The 21,060-nt window shown below is 50.0% G+C and overlaps 1 protein-coding gene across 2 annotated transcripts; it reads left to right on the top strand.

The window, feature by feature from the left end:
• Window positions 1-5,505: 5,505 nt before the first annotated feature.
• MIEF1 (mitochondrial elongation factor 1) lies at window positions 5,506-20,970 on the top strand. Of its 2 annotated transcripts, XM_025398497.1 has the most exons (7): window positions 5,506-5,751; window positions 7,505-7,836; window positions 14,088-14,238; window positions 14,667-14,844; window positions 15,050-15,312; window positions 16,365-17,072; window positions 18,068-20,970. In XM_025398497.1, the coding sequence occupies exons 3-7, from the start codon at window positions 14,095-14,097 to the stop codon at window positions 18,128-18,130; spliced, it is 1,356 nt and encodes a 451-aa protein (XP_025254282.1). In that variant the 5' UTR covers window positions 5,506-5,751; window positions 7,505-7,836; window positions 14,088-14,094; the 3' UTR covers window positions 18,131-20,970. The 2 variants fall into 2 exon arrangements, with proteins under 2 accessions (XP_025254282.1, XP_025254281.1); XM_025398496.1 differs by having other exon boundaries at window positions 16,365-20,970.
• Window positions 20,971-21,060: the final 90 nt, after the last annotated feature.

Genomic DNA, 21,060 nt, shown 5'->3' with positions numbered 1-21,060 from the left:
GGGTTCACGCCATTCTCCCACCTCAGCCTCCCAAGTAGCTGAGACTACAGGCGCCCACCACCACGCCCGGCTAGTTTTTTGTATTTTTAGTAGAGACGGGGTTTCACCATGTTAGCCAGGATAGTCTCGATCTCCTGACCTCGTGATCCACCCGCCTCGGCCTCCCAAAGTGCTGGGATTACAGGCTTGAGCCACCGCGCCCGGCCTGAGACGGGGTTTCACCGTGTTAGCCAGGATGGTCTCGATCTCCTGACCTCGTGATCCGCCCGTCTCGGCCTCCCAAAGTGCTGGGATTACAGGCTTGAGCCACCGCGCCCGGCCAGCAATTCTTATATTTGCAGATCTGGCTGAGGATTAGGGAAATCGGTGAATGTAAGTGCTAGCACACAGGCAGAGCTTACTAAGTGTTAACTCTTCCTCTCAGCTGATGAGAGCCTCAAGTGGATACTGCAGTGGCTTGGCACTGATCTTCGGATCTCGGCCCGCCTGTCTAGTTCCCACAAAGCAGCCAGGTTATGTTTCCCAGATGCAAGTCTGATCATAGCATGCATCTCCCATTGCTAGAAGGATCAGGGCTGGATTCCTGGCTGTGGCCTGCCAGGCCCTGTGTGGTCAACCCTCACCTTCTTCACCAGTTTCATCTTGGGCCTCTCTTTCCTGAATCCCCTGGGCTCCAGTCCTTTGAACTTCTACATTCAAAGGCCATACCATGTCTTCTGCCTGGACCTCTGCTGCCCTGCATCCTCACCTGGGGACTCCCTAAGACCTCAAGGAGACTGGAATTCTCACTGCAAACAAGTCACTTGATCTGCTTATCCCTCCCTCTATCTTGGTTAGCATGAGTCAATTTCAAGGTCTGATTCCTTGGGAACTTGACCTAATCCTCATTTACAGGTGTGGACACTGAGGCCCAGAGCTGTTGAGAACCTTGCTGAAGTCTCCCGTCAGGTGGTCGAGTTCAAACCCACGGCTGACTCCAGACCAGTGGTACAGGTGGAATGGCCTTAAGCACACCTTGCTGGCCACCACTTCCTCCCTGGGCAGCCTCAGGCCAGGCAGGTGTGTCTGAGGCCAAGGTGCTCTCCTGTCCAGCCTTGTGTCTCAACCTTCATCTTCCCACCCTGTGCTCCAGTCTGTTGGGTCCCAGCCCCAGCTTCTGCGCCGATCACAGGCTCTGTTGGTTTCCCATGGCACCTGCCAAGTCTTCGACCCCGGCAACGTGTGCGTTTGTCTATCTCCCACTTTGACCCTGACCTTCATGAGGACAGAAGCTGAGCATTTTATTTCTACATTCCTGCCTCTAGTCCCGGCTTCTACTAGCTGCTCAGTAAATGCTGAACGACTGACTGCTTGGCTAACGCATTGGACACAACAATGTTGGTTCTTACGAGTCATTCAGCAAAAAAGTTTTGTTGGTATTTGTTCCGGCATCCCACCTCAGGCACCTGGGCCCAGACCTTTGACCACTAAGGCTCTCCAGGGCCCGGGGGCCCACAGCCTATGACTCCCCTGAGGTCTTGCCCCGGAACTGGAGTCCTGGGTTTCCAAAGTTGGCCATGTCCAATCTGGGCAACATAGTGAGATCCTGTCTCTACGAAAAATGAAAAATTAGCCAGGCATGGTGGCATGCACCTGTGGTCTCAGCTACTCGGGAGGCTAGGTTGGAGGATCATTTGAGCTCAGGAGTTTAAGGTTATGGGGAGCTATGATCGTACCACTGCACTCCATCCTGGGTGACACAGCAAGACCTTGTCTCAAGACAAAACAAAAACAAAAACAAAAAAACAGTCTGCTATGGGCCAATATTTCCATGTGCCCATCCATGCCTGAGAAAGAACGATGACATTTTACATATTTATTTTTTGAGACAGAGTTTTGCTCTTGTTGCCAGGCTGGAGTGCGGTGGCACGATCTCGGCTCACTGCAACCTCCACCTTCTGGGTTCAAGCGATTCTCCTGCTTCCCGAGTAGCCTCCTAAGCCTCTCAGCCTCCCGAGTAGCTGGGGTTATAGGCACGCGCCACCATGCCCAGCTAATTTTTGTTTTTTTAGTAGAGACGGGATTTCACCATGTTAGCCAGGCTGGTCTCGAACTCCTGACCTCAGGTGATCCTTCCGCCTTGGCCTCCCAAAGTGCTGGGATTACAGGCATGCACCGCCAGGCCCAGCTAATTTTTGTATTTTTATTTTTATTTTTATTTTTTTTTGAGGCGGAGTCTCGCTCTGTTGCCCAGGCTGGAGTGCAGTGGCCGGATCTCAGCTCACTGCAAGCTCCGCCTCCCAGGGTTACGCCATTCTCCTGTCTCAGCCTCCCGAGTAGCTGGGACTACAGGCGCCCGCCACCTCGCCTGGCTAGATTTTTGTATTTTTTAGTAGAGACGGGGTTTCACCGGGTTAGCCAGGATGGTCTCGATCTCCTGACCTCGTGATCCGCCCGTCTCGGCCTCCCAAAGTGCTGGGATTACAGGCTTGAGCCACCGCGCCCGGCCACTAATTTTTGTATTTTTAATACAGACGGGGTTCCTCCATGTTGGTCAAGCTGGTCTCGAACTCCTGACCTCAGGTGATCCGCCCGCCTCGGCCTCCCAAAGTGGGGGGATTATAGGCGTGAGCCACCGCACCCGGCTTCCAATGACATTTTATAATTAGCCACCCCTCACCTCATGTGTCAGGCCTCACATGCCCTCTCTGATTAATCTTCAACAGCCTGATGAGCTAGTCCTTTCCTCACCATCTCCAAAACACAGGTGGAGGGACCAAGGCTCACGAAGCCCAACGCACTTGCCCTGCACTCACCACCAACCCACAGGCCCCTTTCAAATGAGACAGCCTTGACCACCCTGAACCAGGTGAAATGGTCCATCTCTCCTGTCTTTCCACAAAACATTCATTCATTCAACAATTAAATCCATTCACTACTACATGTGAGTCACTGTTCTGGGTAAACGAGTGCTCCCCTCTCTCCCTCCAGCCACGATCACCATTAAGAGGCCGATGCCATCATCCAGATGTGAGATCTGGGGGGTTACAGTTAAACCTGCAATATCTGGCCGGGCACGGTGGCTCACACCTGTAATCCCAGCACTTTGGGAAGCCAAGGCGGGCAAATCACGAGGTCAAGAGACCGAGACTACCCTGATCAACATGGTGAAACCCCGTCTCTACTAAAGAGGGCCTCCCCTGAGGTCTTGCCCCGGAACTGGAGTCCTGGGTTTCCAAAGTTGGCCGTGTCCAATCTGGGCAACATAGTGAGATCCTGTCTAAAAATACAAAAATCAGCCAGGCATGGTGGTGGGCGCCTGTAGTCCCAGCTACTCAGGAGGCTGAGGCAGGAGAATCACTTGAACCCAGGAGGCAGAGGTTGCAGTGAGCCAAGATCGCACCACTGTACTCCAACCTGGTGTCAGAGCAAAACTCCGTCTCAAAACAAACAAACAAGCAAATACACACACACACCCCCAGCAATCTCAATCCAAGAGATCCCGGAATGCCTCTTGCCCTGTGAAACCTGGCAGAGCCCAGAGGTTTGGGTCAGTGCCCCTGCCGTGGGTCCCTGGCCTACAAAGGCACCATGGGTACGTACATGCAGGTGCTAGATGCCACCTCACTGCCCATGCTCCATTGCCATGGGAGCACTGGGGGCAGGGAGAGGCCTTGTCAGTCGAAGTAAAGATAAGACCCTAAAGAGCAAGTGGATCTAGGGGGGCTGATCTGAAGGGGAGACCCCTCCAAACGACCTCCCTCTGTCTTCCCTCCGAAAAATAACATTCCATAGAACGAGAAAGTCAGGAGAGATAGGAAGAGGTCACCTGGTATGCCAGGTGGAAATGTCACCAATTTATTTGGGTCACAAAATTCTTTAAAAAGCAAATTAGGGCAGCCGGAAAGAGTGGCAAGAACACACGTTTCAGAGTAAGACAGACTTGGCTTCCACCAAAAGCTTCTTTCCTTCTTAGCCCAGTGTCTTAGAAAAATTACTATGCCTCTCTCCATCTTGGCTTTCTTCTCTTTCTGTTTTGTTTTTGTTTTTTTTTTTTTTGAGATGGAGTCTTGATCTGTCACCCAGGCTGGAGTACAGTAGTGTGATCTCGGCTCATTGCAACCTCTGCCTCCTGGGCTCAAGCAATTCTCCTGCCTCAGCCTCCTGAGTAACTGGAATTACAGGCGCTACGCCACCACACCCGGCTAATTTTTGTATTTTTAGTAGAGATGGGGGCTTCACCATGTTGGTCAGGTTGGTCTCGAACTCTTGACGTCAAGTGATCCGCTTGCCTCAGCCTCCCAAAGTGCTGGGATTACAGGCATGAGCCACTGTGCCCGGCCCTGCAACAGACTTTTGATTGGTCTCCCTGCCTCAGCCCTGGTTCCATTCCATTACTCTCAAGCCAGACGGATCCTGTTGAAAGGAAAGTCAGATCCCAGCACTTCTTGGCTCCGAACCCTGCTGTGGGTCCTTTGCACCCACCATATCCCTCCCAGTTCTGATAAGGGCCTCTTTCCCAGCTCCCGCTCACCTGGCTGCGAAAGCACTGGCCTTCGTCCTGCTGCTCCTAGAACACATTGAGCTTAAGGGCATACCTGGGGGCAGGCCTGAAATGCTCTTCCCTGCCATGTACTTCTCCTGATTCTTGTCCTTTTGATAGCCTGACTATTCTGTAATTGCCCACCCCTCTCCTGGTAGATATTACCTTTTAATCCTCACCACAGCCCCAAGGCTGGGAGAGGTTAGGAAACTTGGCAGAGGGCAGCTGTCCCTAAGTGGTGGAACTGGAACTAGGAGCTAGCAGTGGCCCCTGTGGCCCCGGACTCCAAAGCCCCAGGCCTTGGGCTTGGCTGAGCCAGGTATGGAGGGAGGCACTTGGGAGAGGGGACTTCCACAGAGAAACCACCCGGGTCCTCAAATCTAGTGAGAGACAGAGAAGCAAATGGATAAATTACAGTGCCTGGCAAATGGTAGGCGCCAATAAATACGTTTTGTTGTTGAACAGATTATGAGCCTTAAGATGTGCAGACATTTCCGTGGGGCCTAAAGAAGACACATGAGTGTATTAGAGGGAGCGAGGAACGGGCTGGGAGAGATTTCCCAGTGAAGGGGGACATTTGAGGTACACTTTGAAGGAAGGGTAGGAGTTTGCTAGAAGCCACGAGGCCTGGGGAGTAGGAACAGCATGGAGGAAAGAAGTCGAAAAGAAGTCGATGTGAGAAAATAGGTTTGGAGGAGCTCTGAATATTAGTGTTAGAATTCCCTCAGGTATCCCAGGACCCCAGCCAGAGATCAGCAGACGGTACAGGAGGCTGGCCAGGCACCCCGGACAAGCTAAGGGGCTGCCAGCAGGTGAGGGGCCTAGCGGGTGCGGCAGCCTCGTTGGACAGCGAGGGTACCTCCTGCCCTCTAACCTTCTGCCAGCATCGGGACCACCCCAGTACCCACAGCCGGACCCGGACAACGGAATCCTCTAGGGGCAGGGCGCGAGTGGCCTCTGCAGGCCCGTCCCTTGGTGAGGTCACACACGGAGGCGGGGCTCAGGATTGGGGGGCGGAATCATGCGCAGGGGGCGGGGCCCAAGAGAGAGCTTGGAGGAGACCGGAAGTCCCTCCGCCTCCGCCCGCCCTCGTGCTCCCTTCAGCCCCTTCGTAGCTCAGTGCGCAAGGTCGTGTCCCGGAAGTGAAGGGGCCATGTTGATGGGTGACCCGGGGAGAGGTACCCGGCCGGAGGCGAGTCCTGCGGAGTGGTAGCGCGCGCGGCCTACGGGTGAGTGAGGGGAGGAATGAGGACCGGCGGCTGCTGGGTGGCCGGGAGGTTGCGGCGCCTCCTCTCAGGCTGCTGCCGGCGCCTCGCATGCGGCCCGGACCCAGGATACCGGCCTGCAGCCGGTGGTCTCGCCCCATGCCGCCCTGGGCTTTCCCCTGGGAGGCCCCTTGGCGGCCCCGCCCAGCCCCAACCTCGGAGACTTCCCGGGTCCCGGAGCAGGCCTGCCCTGGCCTCTGGGCCTCCGCACCCCGGCCCGGCCCCCAGGGTTGGGGAAATGCAGACTGTCTGGGGCTCAACCGCCCACTCTCCCAGCGACCTTGTAGTTACAGCCCTCGCCGTGACAGTCGCCTTTTGCCTCATCAAACGCTTCTGTTGATTTTCTACATCGGAAGGCCGAGGGAGCTCTTAAACAGTTGAGGAAAAATGGACAGGGATGGTGGCTCGCTCAGGCTTGCGCAGGAAGTTAGCAAGGCCGGAGGCTAAGGGCTAGCGGACTTTGGGCCCAAAGTCCAATCTTTTTTTCCAGCCAAATACTTCCCCCACTCAGTGTCATTTCTTTATTTCTGAAACGGAGGTGATCATTTTTTCCACATAGGGACGTTGTGAAATTCTCTCCTTCGTTAAACATAATTTTGAGCGCCTTGTATGTGCCAAGCGCTGTGCTAGGAAAGTTCGCGGAGCACTCAGAAGTGCTGTACACATGGTCCGGCTCCAGCAAAGGGTAACTCATTCCAGAGGCAGGCAGAGTTGGGGTCAGGAGTGCAGCCCTCCCCTTGACAGTTGTGGGCCCGCGGGCAAGTTACTTCCCTCTGGGAGATTGTTTCCTCCACTTAAAATGGGGTAATGTTGACCCTAGGGTAGCTGACAGAATGAGTTGTTACGTGAGACATGCTTCAAACATTGCACATTGTGTATAGTGCAATATAGTGCAATAAGCATTTACTGTTACTAAGAACCCTGACCACCTCCTAGATTGTTAGTGTAAATGTGACAATGGGCAACAAAGCACTTTACAGATACGCTTGTGTAAGGCTTTATTGTTACTGAAGGAAGGCAGTGGCAGTTTATACTTAAATGTAATTGTTTATTGAGCATCTACAAACCTGGCTAGGTGGTACTAATAACAGCTGCTGTTGATAGAGTGCTTAGTGTGTGCCAAGTGCTGTTCTAAACATGTTCACATACATTAAATTCATTTAGTGCTTATGCCAACCATATGGGCAAAATACAATTTTTATCCTCACTTTATAGATGAGGAACTGAGACAGGCACAGAGAGGTTAGGAGACTTGCCCACGGTAGTGCAGCTCGCAAGTGCTGGTGCCAGGATTTAAGTATGGCTGAGTGCTTGTCTTCAGCCCTCCTAGATCACCCCCTGTGGTGAAGTTGTATTACCGTTCTTTACATGCACAGTTCTCAAAATATAACCCTATGTGGTAGGTACTATTGCCATAATATCCTAATCTCCATTTTGTAAGTGAGGACGCTGGTGCTCAGTGGGGGTTGAGTCTTTTGCCCAAAATCATATGGCACGTAAGTGGCAGGGCCAGGATTTGAACCCTGGTGAACCACAACCTGTATGTTTCCAGAATGGGCATCCAGAGGCTGGGGTCTCTAGTCCTAGTCTTGCCATTAAGTCATAAGGTGATCTAGGGGGTCTCTGGAACTTGGATTAAAAACGTCTTATAGTCTCTACAGGTCCTTTTGTTATTAATTCTGATACTAGGCTTGTATGTCTTTCCTTCTGTTTATAGTGTGACACCCAGCCCCTGCCAGTCCCCCATGGCCCGGTGGAGCCGAGCGGCGGTGCTGAGTCTCTATCGGGCTCTGTTGCGCCAGGGCCGACAGCTTCGCTACACTGATCGAGACTTCTACTTTGCCTCCATCCGCCGTGAATTCCGAAAACATCAGAAGCTAGAGGACCCTGAGGCCCGGGAGAGGCAGCTGGAGAAGGGCCTGGTCTTTCTCAACGGCAAATTGGGGAGGATCATTTAGGATCCTCCAAGGGAAAGAGGACACAGGTGCCTTCTGTAGACACTCCTGCTCTCTCCCATCCCCACCTTACAGATGCATTAAGAAGCCTCAGGTATGTAGGCCCTTATTCCTGTAGGTTTCGTTATTTTTTGTTGCAAGGGACCAAGAAAAGGATGAAAGTCGTCCTTTTAGTCATTAGAAATCAGTGGAGAGCCAGTGCGCTGGTGTGCATCTATAGTCCCAGCTCTGCAGGAGGCTGAGGCAGGAGGATGGCTTGAGCCCAGGAGGTTGAGGCTGCATTGAACTATGATTGCATCACTGCACTCCAGGCTGGGTGACAGAATGGGACCCTATCTCTGGGAGAGAAAAAAAAAAGGCCGGGCGTGGTGGCTCACGCCTGTAATCCCAGCATTTTGGGAGGCCGAGACGGGCGGATCATGAGGTCAGGAGATGGAGACCATCCTGGCTAACATGGTGAAACCCCGTCTCTACTAAAAATACAAAAAAAAAATTAGCGGGGCGTAGTGGTGGGCACCTGTAGTCCCAGCTACTCGGGAGGCTGAGGCAGGAGAATGGCGTGAACCCGGGAGGCGGAGCTTGCAGTGAACCCAGATCGCGCCACCGCACTCCAGCCTGGGCAACTGAGCAAGACTCCATCTTGGAAAAAAGAAAAAAAAGGACATTTGAGGTCTGCCTCAAATGAGAAATGGAGGCTTATCAGCAGCGGGGCAGGGAAGTGGGAACTGCAATTTTTTTTTTTTAAAGAGACAAGGTCTCACTCTCACCCCAGCTGCAGTACGGTGGCAAGATCATAGCTCTCGGGAACCTTGAATGCCTGGCCTCAAGCAGTCTTCCCTTTTCAGCCTCCTGAGTAGCTGGGACGCCAGGCATGTACCAATGTGCCCAGCTAATTTTTTATTTTTATTTTTTTTGTAGAGATAGTCTTGCTATGTTGCCCAGGCTGCTCTCAAACTCTTAGCCTCAAGCGATCCTCCCATCCTTGCCTCCCAGAGCATTGGGATTATAGGGGCAAACAGCTCTGCCTGTCCAGAAACTGCACTTTGTAGTCTGGAAACTTAAGTCTGGTGTGGCCAGAATGGTACCTCTGTAAGGCAGATAGCCAGAGTTGAGGCTGGGCCAGATCTGGAAGGACATTGACTCCAAGTTGAGATGGTAATGTATATCTTATTATGCGGGGACCATCACAGCTCTGTAAGCAGAGGAATGACATAGCCACATTTGTATCGTAGAGGGAGCGTACCAGTGGCAGTGTGAAGAATAAATTGATGAGAGATACTAGAGGTAGTGGATGTAGCCGGATGAGATTGAGGGACCGAGGGGTGGGGGTGGCCGCATATAAACACAGTGTGTACAGCAGTGGGACTTGGTGATCAGTTGACTGAGGCAGGAGGAGGAGAGAGAAAGATGAAGAGTAACTGGGTAACTGGGTGTAAGGCCTGCCAGCTGGGTGGAGGGTGCTGCTTTTAACTGGAGGAGGGAAAGCTGGAGGAGGAGCCTTACATAATGGCTTTTGGTTCTTCTCAGCCACTTAGGATTGGCACACCAGCCTTTGGCAGTACAGGGCCGGGGTGGGGTGATGCCCATGGGAGCCTGTCTGCACAGGGAGGGTTGGCTAGCAGATCTGGGAGGGCATTAGGGCGTTCCTTGAAATCTTTGTGTTCCTAATATATTTTGGCTGTGAGTTGGGCTACACGCTGCTATCACCACCCCCTCAAAAAAACCAAGAAACAAAACGCTGTAGGGTTAATACTTCATTCCCACAGGAGATACTTAGTATGCATCAAACACTGCACACCCTGGGGATGCAGCAGTGAATGAGCCCAGGTGTCCCCCAGAAGCGTATGGTCGGGGGTTAATGGAGTGGAGATGGGAACAAGGTGGGGAGCAAGTACCTAGGACCCCTGTAGATTAGTTCTCCCCACCAGCTTGAGCTCAGGGTTCAAATCTTGGCCATGTAATTTACTGACACAGTGACCTTGGGTCGGTTACAGAAACTACTCAGTTTCTAAATCCTGTAAATTTGGAATAATATTACTGATCTCATGGGATTGTTGTTGTGAGGATTGAGGGAATTAATAATAAGTGTAAAATTCCCAGCACATAATGCACACTCAATATATGTTACCTAGTCTCGTACGTACTCAAGCAAGATAGGTTTATAAAAAGGCCTATGGCTTTTTCAATTAAAATAAGTTGGAACTTTAACAATTCTGTGCTGTCATCCTAGGAAGCCACAAGGCCTCCATTATTCATCATCCTTACTTTATTAGGGTAATGAGCATTTCTGTTCCCATTTTTGTATCTAGGGAGACAGGTTAAATAACTTGCCTGCAATGTTGGCAGAGCTCAAATTCTCTATCCCTAGTTCTGCCCACCAGGTCTGTGTTCCTTTTTTGTTTTTTATTTTAACCATCTTAACCATTTTAAAGTATACAGTTCAGGAGCAGTAAGTATGTTCACATTGTTGTGTAACAGAGCCCCAGAACTTTTTTCATCTGGCACATCTGAAACTCTATACCCATTAAACAATGGAGTTCCTTCATGACAGTCCTGATTGGAGGTGCAGTTCTTACCTGCTAGTAGGCTGTAAGGTTATGTAGCAGAACCCAAGCGGAGAATGTGTCGTGGAGAAGCAGTTTAAACTGGAACAAGTTGAATTAACTCTTCAAGTAAGGTCCATGCCTGTCTGTTGAGCTTGTGGACGCTCTCTTCTATTCCAGGTCACCAGGTCTGTGATGTCAGTTGGTCCTTGGATGGTGGGTGGGGGGTGTATATTGCACTACAGCAGGAAAAGCCTTTTTTTTTTTTTTTTGTTTGAAACAGAGTCTTGCTCTGTCGCCCAGGCTGTAGTACAGTGGGTGCAGTGCAGTCTTGGCTCACTGCAACCTCCGCCTCGCAGGTTCAAGTGATTCTCCTGCCTCAGCCTCCCGAGTAGCTGGGACTACAAGCGCCCACCACCACATCCAGCTAATGTTTTGTATTTTTAGTAGAGACAGGGTTTCACCTGTTAGCCAGGATGGTCTCGATCTCCTGACCTCATGATCCGCCCACCTTGGCCTTCCAAAGTGTTGGGATTACAGGTGTGAGGCACTGCGTCCGGCGGAAAAGGCTTTAACAAGCTGGCCCAACTTAATAGTTTTGATCTTAGCTGGTGGCTCACGCCTGTAATCCCAACACTTTGGGAGGCTGAGGTAGGTGGATCACCTGAGGTCAGGAGTTCGAGACCAGCCTGGCTAACATGGTGAAACCCCCGCTCTACTAAAAATACAAAAAATTAGCAGGGTGTGGTGGCACATGCCTGTAATCCCAGCTACTAGGGAGGCTGAAGCAGGAGAACTGCTTGAACCCAGGAGGCGGAGGTTGCAGTGAGCCGGGATCGCCCCACTACACTCCAGCCTGGGTGACAGAGCGATACTCAGTCTCAAAAAAAAAAAAAAGAAAGAAAGAAAAAATAGTTTTGATCTAAAAAATAGTGATACTCAAGACGGTATCACTGCGAATTTTAAAGGCCGTTTTAGAGCAGTCTCAAAAGGTGAAATATCACTCAGAGGACAGTCTGGGTTGCTGACTGAATTCTGGAAGCTGACCTTTGTCCTGTGGATGGAAATCTTAAAAGACTAGATGATAACTCATTTGTGGAGCACTTTTACAGTTTATAGACCATCCACTGCAATACAGTTTATACCGTTCACATACAGTATTGCAGTGGGTGGTATTTCCTCACTACAACCCTGTGATTTGGTCCCATGCAGGGACCATTATCCCCTTTTGGTAGCTGAGGTGTTAAGTAACTCATTTGAGGTCACCCAGGTAATAAGTCAGGGCTTAAGGCAAGTTCCGTATCTCAGGATTTCTGACTCTAAAACCCACGCTCTGTTTTGTCATCTGTAGCACCACCTTGCAGTCAACAGAAGGGCACCAAGGACTAAAATGGTCCAGGGAGGCTGCTTCTGCCCGGAGCGAGGAGGTGCCCTTCTGGCCTTGCTGCATCACACTGAAGGATCATTTAGAGGGCCCTTGTGTCCAGTGGCTCTCCCTATTGTAAATATTTCAGTAAAGAGTTAAAACAAGAGACATTGTTATGTGTGGGGAAGTGTATAATGTTCTGCTTTTTTCCTGATTGGGTTACTCTGCTCTGCTAAGTTTGGTATGGCTCGTCTCTGTCTCAGTGTCTCACTGTCTGGAGGGAGGGTGTCTGGTGCTCTTCCCTGACTCCACCTGTAAATACAAACGTTAACTCTTCTCCCTGGCCTTGCTCTGTACATTTGAGGTAAGAATGTACTTGGTTTGGCCAGATAGTCTCTCATGTCCCTAAACCTGAAGCTTCTGTTGACTGTAAATGGTAGAGAGAAGGAAAGTACCCCCAAGGTGTGAACTCTAGTTAGGGAAAAAATATTTTTGGGCTTGACAGTGACTCTTAGTTAACTCAATTGCTGGAATAATAGAGTCAGAAATATTTCTTTGTTTTTCAGGGAGGTAGAGGCAGGAGCATAATATGCGGAAGCTGGCAATACCCAGTTGTAACATGGTATTAGAAGGAATGTTATTTTACATGGAAGATAATCCTTAGTGATCCTTTTTTTTTTTCCTCGAGACAGAGTCCTGCTCTGTTGCCCAGGATGGAGTGCAATGGCGATTCTCCTGCCTCGGCCACCATGCCCGGCTAATTTTTTGTATTTTTAGTAGAGATGGGGTTTCACTATGTTGGCCAGGCTGGTCTCGAACTTCTGACCTTGTGATCCACCCGCCTTGGCCTCCCAAAGTGCTGGGATTACAGGTGTGAGCCACCGTGCCCAGCGGATCCTGTCTCTTGATGTCCTCCCATTCTGGGACACTAAATGGTATCCGACTTTGGTTTCCCTTATGTCATTCCTGGTGTGAAGGACACGGGATATTATAGAGGAGAGTGGCAGGTATTCCAATCTGAACCACGCTGTCATCCTTTACCCGGCTCAGGCCCAGGGTTCTAACTCCACGGGAATGGGCTTATCTGGGGACTGCTGCTGCAGCCGCAGTCAGGAAGACTCCCCTCTAGCCGGGAGCAGCACTGGCCTGAGCACTGCACTGGAGGCCAGCCTCTTCGCTGTGGTGCCCAAGTACTCCTTTCAGGTGACCACATTTTTAGTTCCTCTTCCAAGTGTAATCGAGCAGATGGGTGTTTTGTTTTCCAGTTAGCAGTCAAGTCTGCAGTGTCCTTTGTGTTTTTATCTCCCAGGATACCAGTCTCACCTAAGCTTTTATAGTCCCCGCTGCCCACTTTTCTCAAGAAACAAAGCATTTGTCAAGTAGGAGGGTCCATGGAGGGACCTTTCTCACATATGGATGTGTAGTTCCAGTTCCATGTGCAGGGTGTTTGGTACATGTTGTTTTGTGTTTGGTTTGCAGAAAGTAGATAGAATAAGGGCCGATTTGATTTGGGTAAGGGTGAGCATGGTACAGTAGAAAAAGCATCATACAAGGAGTGGGGAGTCCTGAGTTCTGGAGATGACTGTGTCATTTTGTTTTTGTTTTTGAGGTGGAGTTTCGCTCTTGTTGCCCAGGCTAGAGTGCAATAGTGTGATCTTGGTTCACTGCAACTCCGCCTTCCAGGTTCAAGGGATTCTCCTGCCTCAGCCTCCTGAGAAGCTGTGATTACAGGAGTGTGCCATCACATCCGGCTAATTTTGTATTTTTAGTAGTGACGGGGTTTCTCCATGTTGACTAGGCTTGTCTTGAACTGCTGACCTCAGGTGATCCGCTCACTTCGGCCTCCCAAAGTGCTGGGATTACAGGTGTGAGCCACCGTGCCCGGCCCATTTTGTTTTTTGTTTTTATTTTTAAGAGATGGGGACCTGCGTTATCACATTGGGAAGGGGTAGAGAGACCTGCGTTATCACATTGGGAAGGGGTAGAGAGACCTGCGTTATCACATTGGGAAGGGGTAGAGAGACCTGCGTTATCACATTGGGAAGGGGTAGAGAGACCTGCGTTATCACCCCTGTGAAGGGGTAGAGAGACCTGCGTTATCACATTGGGAAGGGGTAGAGAGAGGGTTGTTTTGCATGTGGGGTACTTCATTGTAATATAAAAAAGGATTGACACTGAGCTTAATGCTTTCTTAATCTCACTAGCTTGGGGAAGGTTTTCCTACAGTACCCAGGATCCATCCCTTCTCCTTGCATGCTGATCTATCATGGGACACTGTAGCTCCTTCTAGACCCTAAAGCATACAGTGCTGGAGGCAAGAGGATTTGGGTTGCTGGAACTCACAGAGTACCCTATACTTGTTGGGGTTTGGCTTGTTGGGGGAGGGAGGTTCTTGGGGTCCCAGTACTTATGGCCGTGTTCTGTCTTCATTCTCAGATGAGCAATGGCAGGCGCTGGTGAGCGCAAAGGCAAGAAGGATGACAATGGCATTGGCACGGCCATTGACTTTGTGCTCTCCAATGCCCGGCTGGTGCTGGGGGTGGGTGGAGCGGCCATGCTGGGCATCGCCACGCTGGCAGTTAAGCGGGTAAGTGCATGCAGCCAGGGTTAGGGGTGGGATGTAGTAGTATGGTCATAACATGTAATATTTTATAGAAAGAAAATGTCGAAGCATTCTAGTAATAGGAGGAAATGATCGCAATGATGTTAAGTGAAAAAAACAGGTTTCAAAAGTACGTATAGAGTGGTCCTCATTACATGCATCTAGAAAGAAACATACCAGATATTACAAACAGATTTCTTTGAGGGTCATGACATATGGATTATCTATGTCTTATTTAGTCTTCCCTGAGATTTTCTGCATGGAGCAAAGTATTCTATAATCTAGAATAAAAACAAAATTACTAAAAGATAGTAGTTGACCTTACTAGGACAGAGCTTCTGGAGAGGAAGTAAATTGGAAGGAAATAGGGAAAGAGGGCAGGTTTATGTCCTGTGTCCTCTCTGCTATTTCAGATGTACGATCGGGCGATCAGTGCCCCTACCAGCCCCACCCGCCTGAGCCATTCAGGGAAAAGGAGCTGGGAAGAACCAAACTGGATGGGCTCCCCCCGACTGCTGAACAGGGACATGAAGACGGGCCTGAGCCGGTCCCTGCAGACCCTTCCCACAGACTCCTCTGCCTTTGACACAGGTGAGAAGGGCTGCTGCCCCTCCTGGGACCTCTCTGGACTTTCAGTACCACTCCTGCACTCAACAGATGTTTCCTGAGCACATCTGTGCCAGGCACTGTGCCAGCACTTGCCCTCCATGCCAGGCCCTTCTTTCTGGGGCTGAGGCAGCTGTGGACTGAGCAGGCATGGGCAGAGCTCACGTGCCTCTCTCTCTTGCCTTGGCAGATACATTCTGCCCGCCCCGGCCCAAGCCAGTGGCCAGGAAGGGCCAGGTAGACTTGAAGAAGTCACGACTCCGCATGTCCCTGCAGGAGAAACTTCTTACTTACTACCGGAACCGGGCAGCCATCCCTGCTGGAGAGCAGGCTCGGGCCAAGCAAGCTGCTGTGGACATATGTGCCGAGCTCCGGAGCTTCCTGCGGGCCAAGTTGCCTGACATGCCGCTTCGGGACATGTACTTGAGTGGCAGCCTCTATGATGACCTGCAGGTAACAAGGTGGTTCTCATGGTGGGTGGGGTTTGGGTGCTAAGCACAGTAGTGTTGTTGGCACAGATCAGTGTCCAGGCTTGCTAGAAAGACTGAGGTCTTACAGCTTCCGAATCCTGTGTACTGCAGCAGCATTTGGAGAGCCATACTTGTTATTCTTTTTTTGTTTTGTTTTGTTTTGTTTTTGAGACGGAGTCTCGCTCTGTCGCCCAGGCTGGAGTGGTGCAGTGGCGTGATCTCGACTCACTGCAAGCTCCACCTCCCGAGTTCAAGCGATTCTCCTGCCTCAGCCTTCTGAGTAACTGGGATTACAGGTGTGTGCCATCACTCCCAGCTAATTTTTTTGTATTTTTAGTAGAGACAGGGTTTTGCCATGTTGGCCAGGCTGGTCTCGAACTCCTGACCTCAGGTGATCCACCCACCTTGGTCTCCCAAAATGCTGGGATTACAGGTGTGAGCCACCACGCCTGGCATGTTATTCTTTCAAAATTCTTGTGTCTTTAATCCTTTCTCATGTTTTAGTCCTACTTACAACTTTTAAGAAGCTATAAGAGGCTTCCTCCTTTCTATGTTCTTGTATCCATCTCTCCTTTCTAGTTTTCTCAGTCTGTGTAGATTGATATGGTGACATGAAAGAATTCTTTTTTTTTTTTTTTTTGAGATGTAGTCTTGTTCTGTCGCCCAAGCTGGAGTACAGTGGCACGATCTTGGCTCACTGCAACCTCTGCCTCCTGCATTCAAGCAATTCTCCTGCCTCAGCCTCCCGAGTAGCTGGGACTACAGGCACCCGCCACCATGCCTGGCTAATTTTTTTGTATTTTTAGTAGAGACAGGGTTTCACCATGTTGGCTAGGCTGGTCTTAAACTCCTGACCTCAAGTGAGCTGGCCGCCTCGGCCTCCCACAGTGCCGGGATTACAGGCGTGAGCCACCGCGCCTGGCCTAGAGTTCCCATTCTTGCTGGGGAAATGTAAGATGGTGGGAACCGTGTTGGAGGAAGCGTGTCTTTTGAACAGAGTAAACCCTCCAAACGTTTTAAATTCTGCTCTGACAGGTGGTGGCAGCTGACCACATCCAGCTGATTGTGCCCCTTGTGCTGGAGCAGAACCTGTGGTCGTGTATTCCTGGTGAAGACACCATCATGAATGTTCCTGGCTTCTTCCTGGTTCGTCGTGAGAATCCAGAGTACTTTCCTCGTGGGAGCAGTTACTGGGACCGCTGTGTAGTAGGGGGCTACCTCTCCCCAAAGACAGTCGCAGATACATTTGAGAAGGTGGTGGCTGGCTCCATCAATTGGCCAGCCATAGGGTCCCTCTTGGACTATGTGATCCGCCCGGCACCACCCCCAGAGGCCCTCACACTGGAGGTACAGTACGAGCGTGACAAACATCTCTTCATTGACTTCCTGCCATCAGTGACCCTCGGTGACACAGTCTTGGTGGCCAAACCACACCGGCTAGCCCAGTATGACAACCTGTGGCGGCTGAGCCTGCGTCCCGCAGAGACGGCACGCCTGCGGGCTCTGGACCAGGCTGACTCGGGCTGCCGATCTCTGTGCCTCAAGATCCTCAAGGCCATATGCAAGTCCACCCCGTCTCTGGGCCACCTCACTGCCAGCCAGCTAACCAATGTCATCCTCCTCTTGGCCCAGGAGGAGGCTGACTGGTCTCCAGATATGCTGGCCGACCGTTTCCTGCAGGCCCTGAGGGGACTTATCAGCTACTTAGAGGCTGGAATCCTGCCTAGTGCTCTAAACCCCAAGGTGAACTTATTTGCAGAGCTCACCCCTGAAGAAATAGACGAATTAGGATACACTCTGTACTGCTCATTGTCCGAGCCAGAGGTGCTGCTGCAGACGTAGGGCAGGTGAAGGCCAAAGCGGGTGTTGGTGGTCAGGCCCTGGATTCTCCGTTAGATACACTTGGCTACGTAGTTGGTGCCTCACAGGGTTCCTGGTGCCTGCTGTCTTGCTGATCATCAACCTGGTCACTTCATACTGATTAGAATGACATCTCTTCCGTCTCCTATTTTCTTACCCAACTCTTCCTATTTTTGTTACCAATCACTGTGCTCCCTGCTCCCCCTGGCTCCAGGCTAATTTTTCTGGAATGAATTGAGAAGGTGGTGTGCTGGCCTGAGCTGATGGACCACTTGTTTTGCATTTCAGCCCATGTTTGCGGCCTCTGGTCTGCCTTGCCTGTTTGCCTGTTCCTATTCAGTGTCTTTTCTATTTTTTCCTTTCTTGTTCATGCCTTCTGTTTTGCTCTTGTCCCTGGAGCATATCTGCCTAATTAAGATGTTGCCTTTTAGTTGAATGCGACTGAAGAGCTGTGATAGCATGTTTCAAAGCTGAACTCTACAGAGTGAGTGCTGGGACAGTATTTAGGGTTTCTGGGAGTGAGGCTGGTAGGAGAGCTGGCCTTGACCCCGGTTCCTGGAGTAAAGTCTGCCCTCCCCGCCATCTCCTGACCCATTCCTAAATGCTGAGAACGTCTCTCACGGAAACACTGTTAGTGATCCCCACAGGACAAGCTGGATTCTAAGTTATTTGCAGATTGAATTTCTGGGTGGCTATCAGCAGAAGTGCAGAGTAGGGAACCAGAGCTGGTTAAGGGCCTAGTGGAGGGTTTGTGTGCCCAGTGTCTGCTCCTCATCTGTGGCTGCAGGGGTCAGACAGACAAGGATGGGGGCTGCCAGGACACCACCTCATCATGAATGCTGGTTTTCACCCCTTTTCCTTATTTTATTGCCAATCAGGACAAGGCCTTGAAGGAATGCAGCCTTAGCCATCAGTTGAGGATGAGGGAGGTAGACAGGTAACTGAATGTCAGTTGGAAAATCCGGTCACTAGTTGGGGTTTGGTGGCCATGTTTTCTCCCCAGACAGGCCCTGCTTTTCTAGGATGTGGCCTTAGGCAAGAACAGACCCAACAGCCAGCCCTTCATCCTCCAGTGTCTGCCATAGGAACGTGAGAGGGCTGTTTGCTGAGCGCTCGGGGTACGGCCAGAGGGCAAGTGAGCATGCACAGACCTCTTTCCCCTGTCCTGTTCTCACCCAGCACCTGGGGAGATTGGTGCTACCAAGGAAGAGAGCACACAGATAAGGCAGAGGGGAGGAGATGGGCATTTCTTACGTTCCTCATTGTTTCCTGCTGCTGAGATTGCAGTATTTATTGCAATGTAAATGTATGCTGAAGGTGAGGAGGAATGTTTAATCCACCACGTCCGTGTGTCGTCTTGGTTTGTGTTTTTCCCTGTTTGTGGCAAGACTCTGATGATAATTCTGTTTCTCATCTGCCTATTCAGTATTTTGTTTTCCTCCCGTCAAGTTGTCTTATTTTTTCGATGACTACCTCTCCATCAGTGAGGTTCTGGTGAAGCTCTCTGCAGCTGTCTCATTCCTTTCCAATGATAGTAACAGGAAATAACTCTTTAGCATTGATACCTCAGCAGCAATTTAGGGTAGAGATTCCTGCCCCTGTTTTGTCACAGATTAGGAAGTTGACAACTAGGCTTAACCTTGACTATATTTAGAGGGCTCTTTTCCCCTTAACAAGGATTTCTTATGGTGGTTTCAATTTCATTTGCATAAAAGTATTAAGAGGGAACAAAAAACGATAAAGCTGAGAATCGTGAGAGAGCTTATCTACCTGTCTGTTGGTAAGACTCGAATGAGAGTTAAAAAAAAAAAAAAAAAATCTGTATACCTGAGTACCATCCTGGATGAATCTAGAAGGTATGGAGTAGAGCCTAACAGTGAGGGTTCCAGTGTACCCATTGGGTTTCCATTACAGGGAAGGGAGAGGAGAGGATTGATAGAGTGTTGCAAAAGTATAGATTATTCTTCATTGAGATAAAGGATTTGGTTTCCCTGCCATGAGTATTAAAAAATTTTAAGTTTTTCCAACCTTGCATCTCTGACCAAATTTCACATAAAACATTGGAAGGAGGCTGGGCACAGTGACTCACGCTTGTAATCCCAGCACTGGGAGGCTAAGGCGGGTGGATCACTTGAGGTCAGGAGTTTGAGACCAGCCTGGCCGACATGGTGAAACCCCATCTCTACCAAAAAGATAAAAATAAGCTGGGCGTGGTAGCAGGTGCCTGTAATCCCAGGTACTCAGGAGGCTGAGGCAGGAGAATCACTTAAACCTGGAGAGTGGAGGTTACAGTGAGCTGAGATCACACCACTGCACTCCAGCCTGGGTGACAGAGTGAGACCCTGTTTCAAAAAATTTTAAAAAATAAAAATTGGAAGGAGAGCTTAAAAAAGATAAGATTTTAAGAGTTCCAAGTTATTTTAGTGTAATTGTCACTTGAGGAAGGCAAATGAGTTTATCATTCTTCTTAAAGACCATCTCTTTTAACTGTTTGACAAAACCATAACTTTGTCATTTTACAAGCAAGAACCTCTTAAGAAGTCCTCAGAACTAGAAGCAGTGTGAACTCTCAGCGTTGGTCCTGGTGGGTTTGCTGACCATGACTGGGCAAGCCATTCTTTTTGCTGCCATCTTCCTCTTCATAAAATGTGGAACATAGGCACTCGCTTTGAGATTTTTAGATAGAAGAAGACATTCTGCACCTGCCCCCTTTTTTAAATCTTTGGGAAAAGATGAGTAATTTTCCCCGCTACTCTGCCTTCCTGTTCAGTAACTCTTACTTTTGCCTGAAGTAATAGCAGCATCTACTTCTCCATCTAGAGATTTTTGTGTGTGTGCCATCAAGGTTAGCAAACTTTATACTTCGCCTAACACTTAAAAAATGCACTCATTATCTTAAACCTAATAAATTCCAGAGTTTATTTTGGTTCTCTTCTGTTGCCCTTCCTAAAAAATGAGTTCAAGATGACAGTATTTTTCTTTACATGCTTGGTTGTGAGTTTTAAAGTTTTATTTAAATAAATGTTGAAGCTCCAGTTTAAAGAAAGCATTGCAGAGGCCCACGGTCTCCTGGGTCCCGGCCGGTGGAGGCGCACCTGTCCATATTCCACATTCGCTGACGGTGCTCCCTGCACTCCACTCAAGGTGAGAGTGCAGATAGTCTTGAAGGGGAATCAGCTTCAGGATGGAAGGACCCAGGAGAGGCCCCGAGGGGGGATTCTGTAAATACAGACTACTGCGAGTGTGCAGAGCTCTGTGCCATGGTACTTCCTTGGGACTCTGACTTGGCTGACAACTTGTGCTGTCAGAGGATTTGTTAGAACTCTGCCCTTTTGTCTGAAGCTCAAGGCCAAGGAGACTTAGCATAGAGCTGACCCCTGCACTAGGCTGGGAGGCTCCAGCCCTTGTAGATGCCACTTACTATAAGTGGCCAGAATACCAGAGATGTGGGTTCCATGGTCAGCTGCACACTAAGTGTTTACCTTTACATTTGGATCACCTTGTAGTCTTTAATTATTGGTCCCTGAGGCCAAGTCCCACAGCTTGCCTTCTAGTCACTTGCCTGCCCATCAGTGGTGGTGGATGTGTTAGCTGGTAGATTTGGAATCAGTCACCAGTCTTTCTGTACTGTCTTGGTTAGGTCTGTATAAGTAGAGGCAGCTTAACCCTGAGACCCAGAGAGCTGCTATCCTTTTTCTCCTTGCGGGAGGAAATAAAACTGGGGAACACAGTGTCCTTCCATAGCATAGGAAGAAGAAAATAAAAGTCTCCTTTCCACCAGTGTTGACTTGTGTGTGTTGCATGGAACCTCTTCCTGTGGGAGTGGTACTGGGTCTCCATTTTCAGCTAGAGTAACCTTTGAAGTGTTTGA

This window comes from Theropithecus gelada, chromosome 10 (assembly GCF_003255815.1).
Source record: "Theropithecus gelada isolate Dixy chromosome 10, Tgel_1.0, whole genome shotgun sequence".
NCBI lineage: Eukaryota > Metazoa > Chordata > Mammalia > Primates > Cercopithecidae > Theropithecus > Theropithecus gelada.
The sequence above is the reverse complement of the archived record's forward strand: the minus strand, read 5'-3'. Positions and strand labels throughout refer to the sequence as shown.

Excerpts from the sequence above, each read along its gene's own strand:
- MIEF1 (XM_025398496.1), top strand. The coding sequence starts at position 14,095 with ATGGCAGGCGCTGGTGAGCGCAAAGGCAAGAAGGATGACAATGGCATT. Across the intron at positions 14,239-14,666 it reads CCACGCTGGCAGTTAAGCGG|ATGTACGATCGGGCGATCAG; the intron begins GTAAGTGCATGC and ends CTGCTATTTCAG. Across the intron at positions 15,313-16,364 it reads GCCTCTATGATGACCTGCAG|GTGGTGGCAGCTGACCACAT; the intron begins GTAACAAGGTGG and ends CTGCTCTGACAG.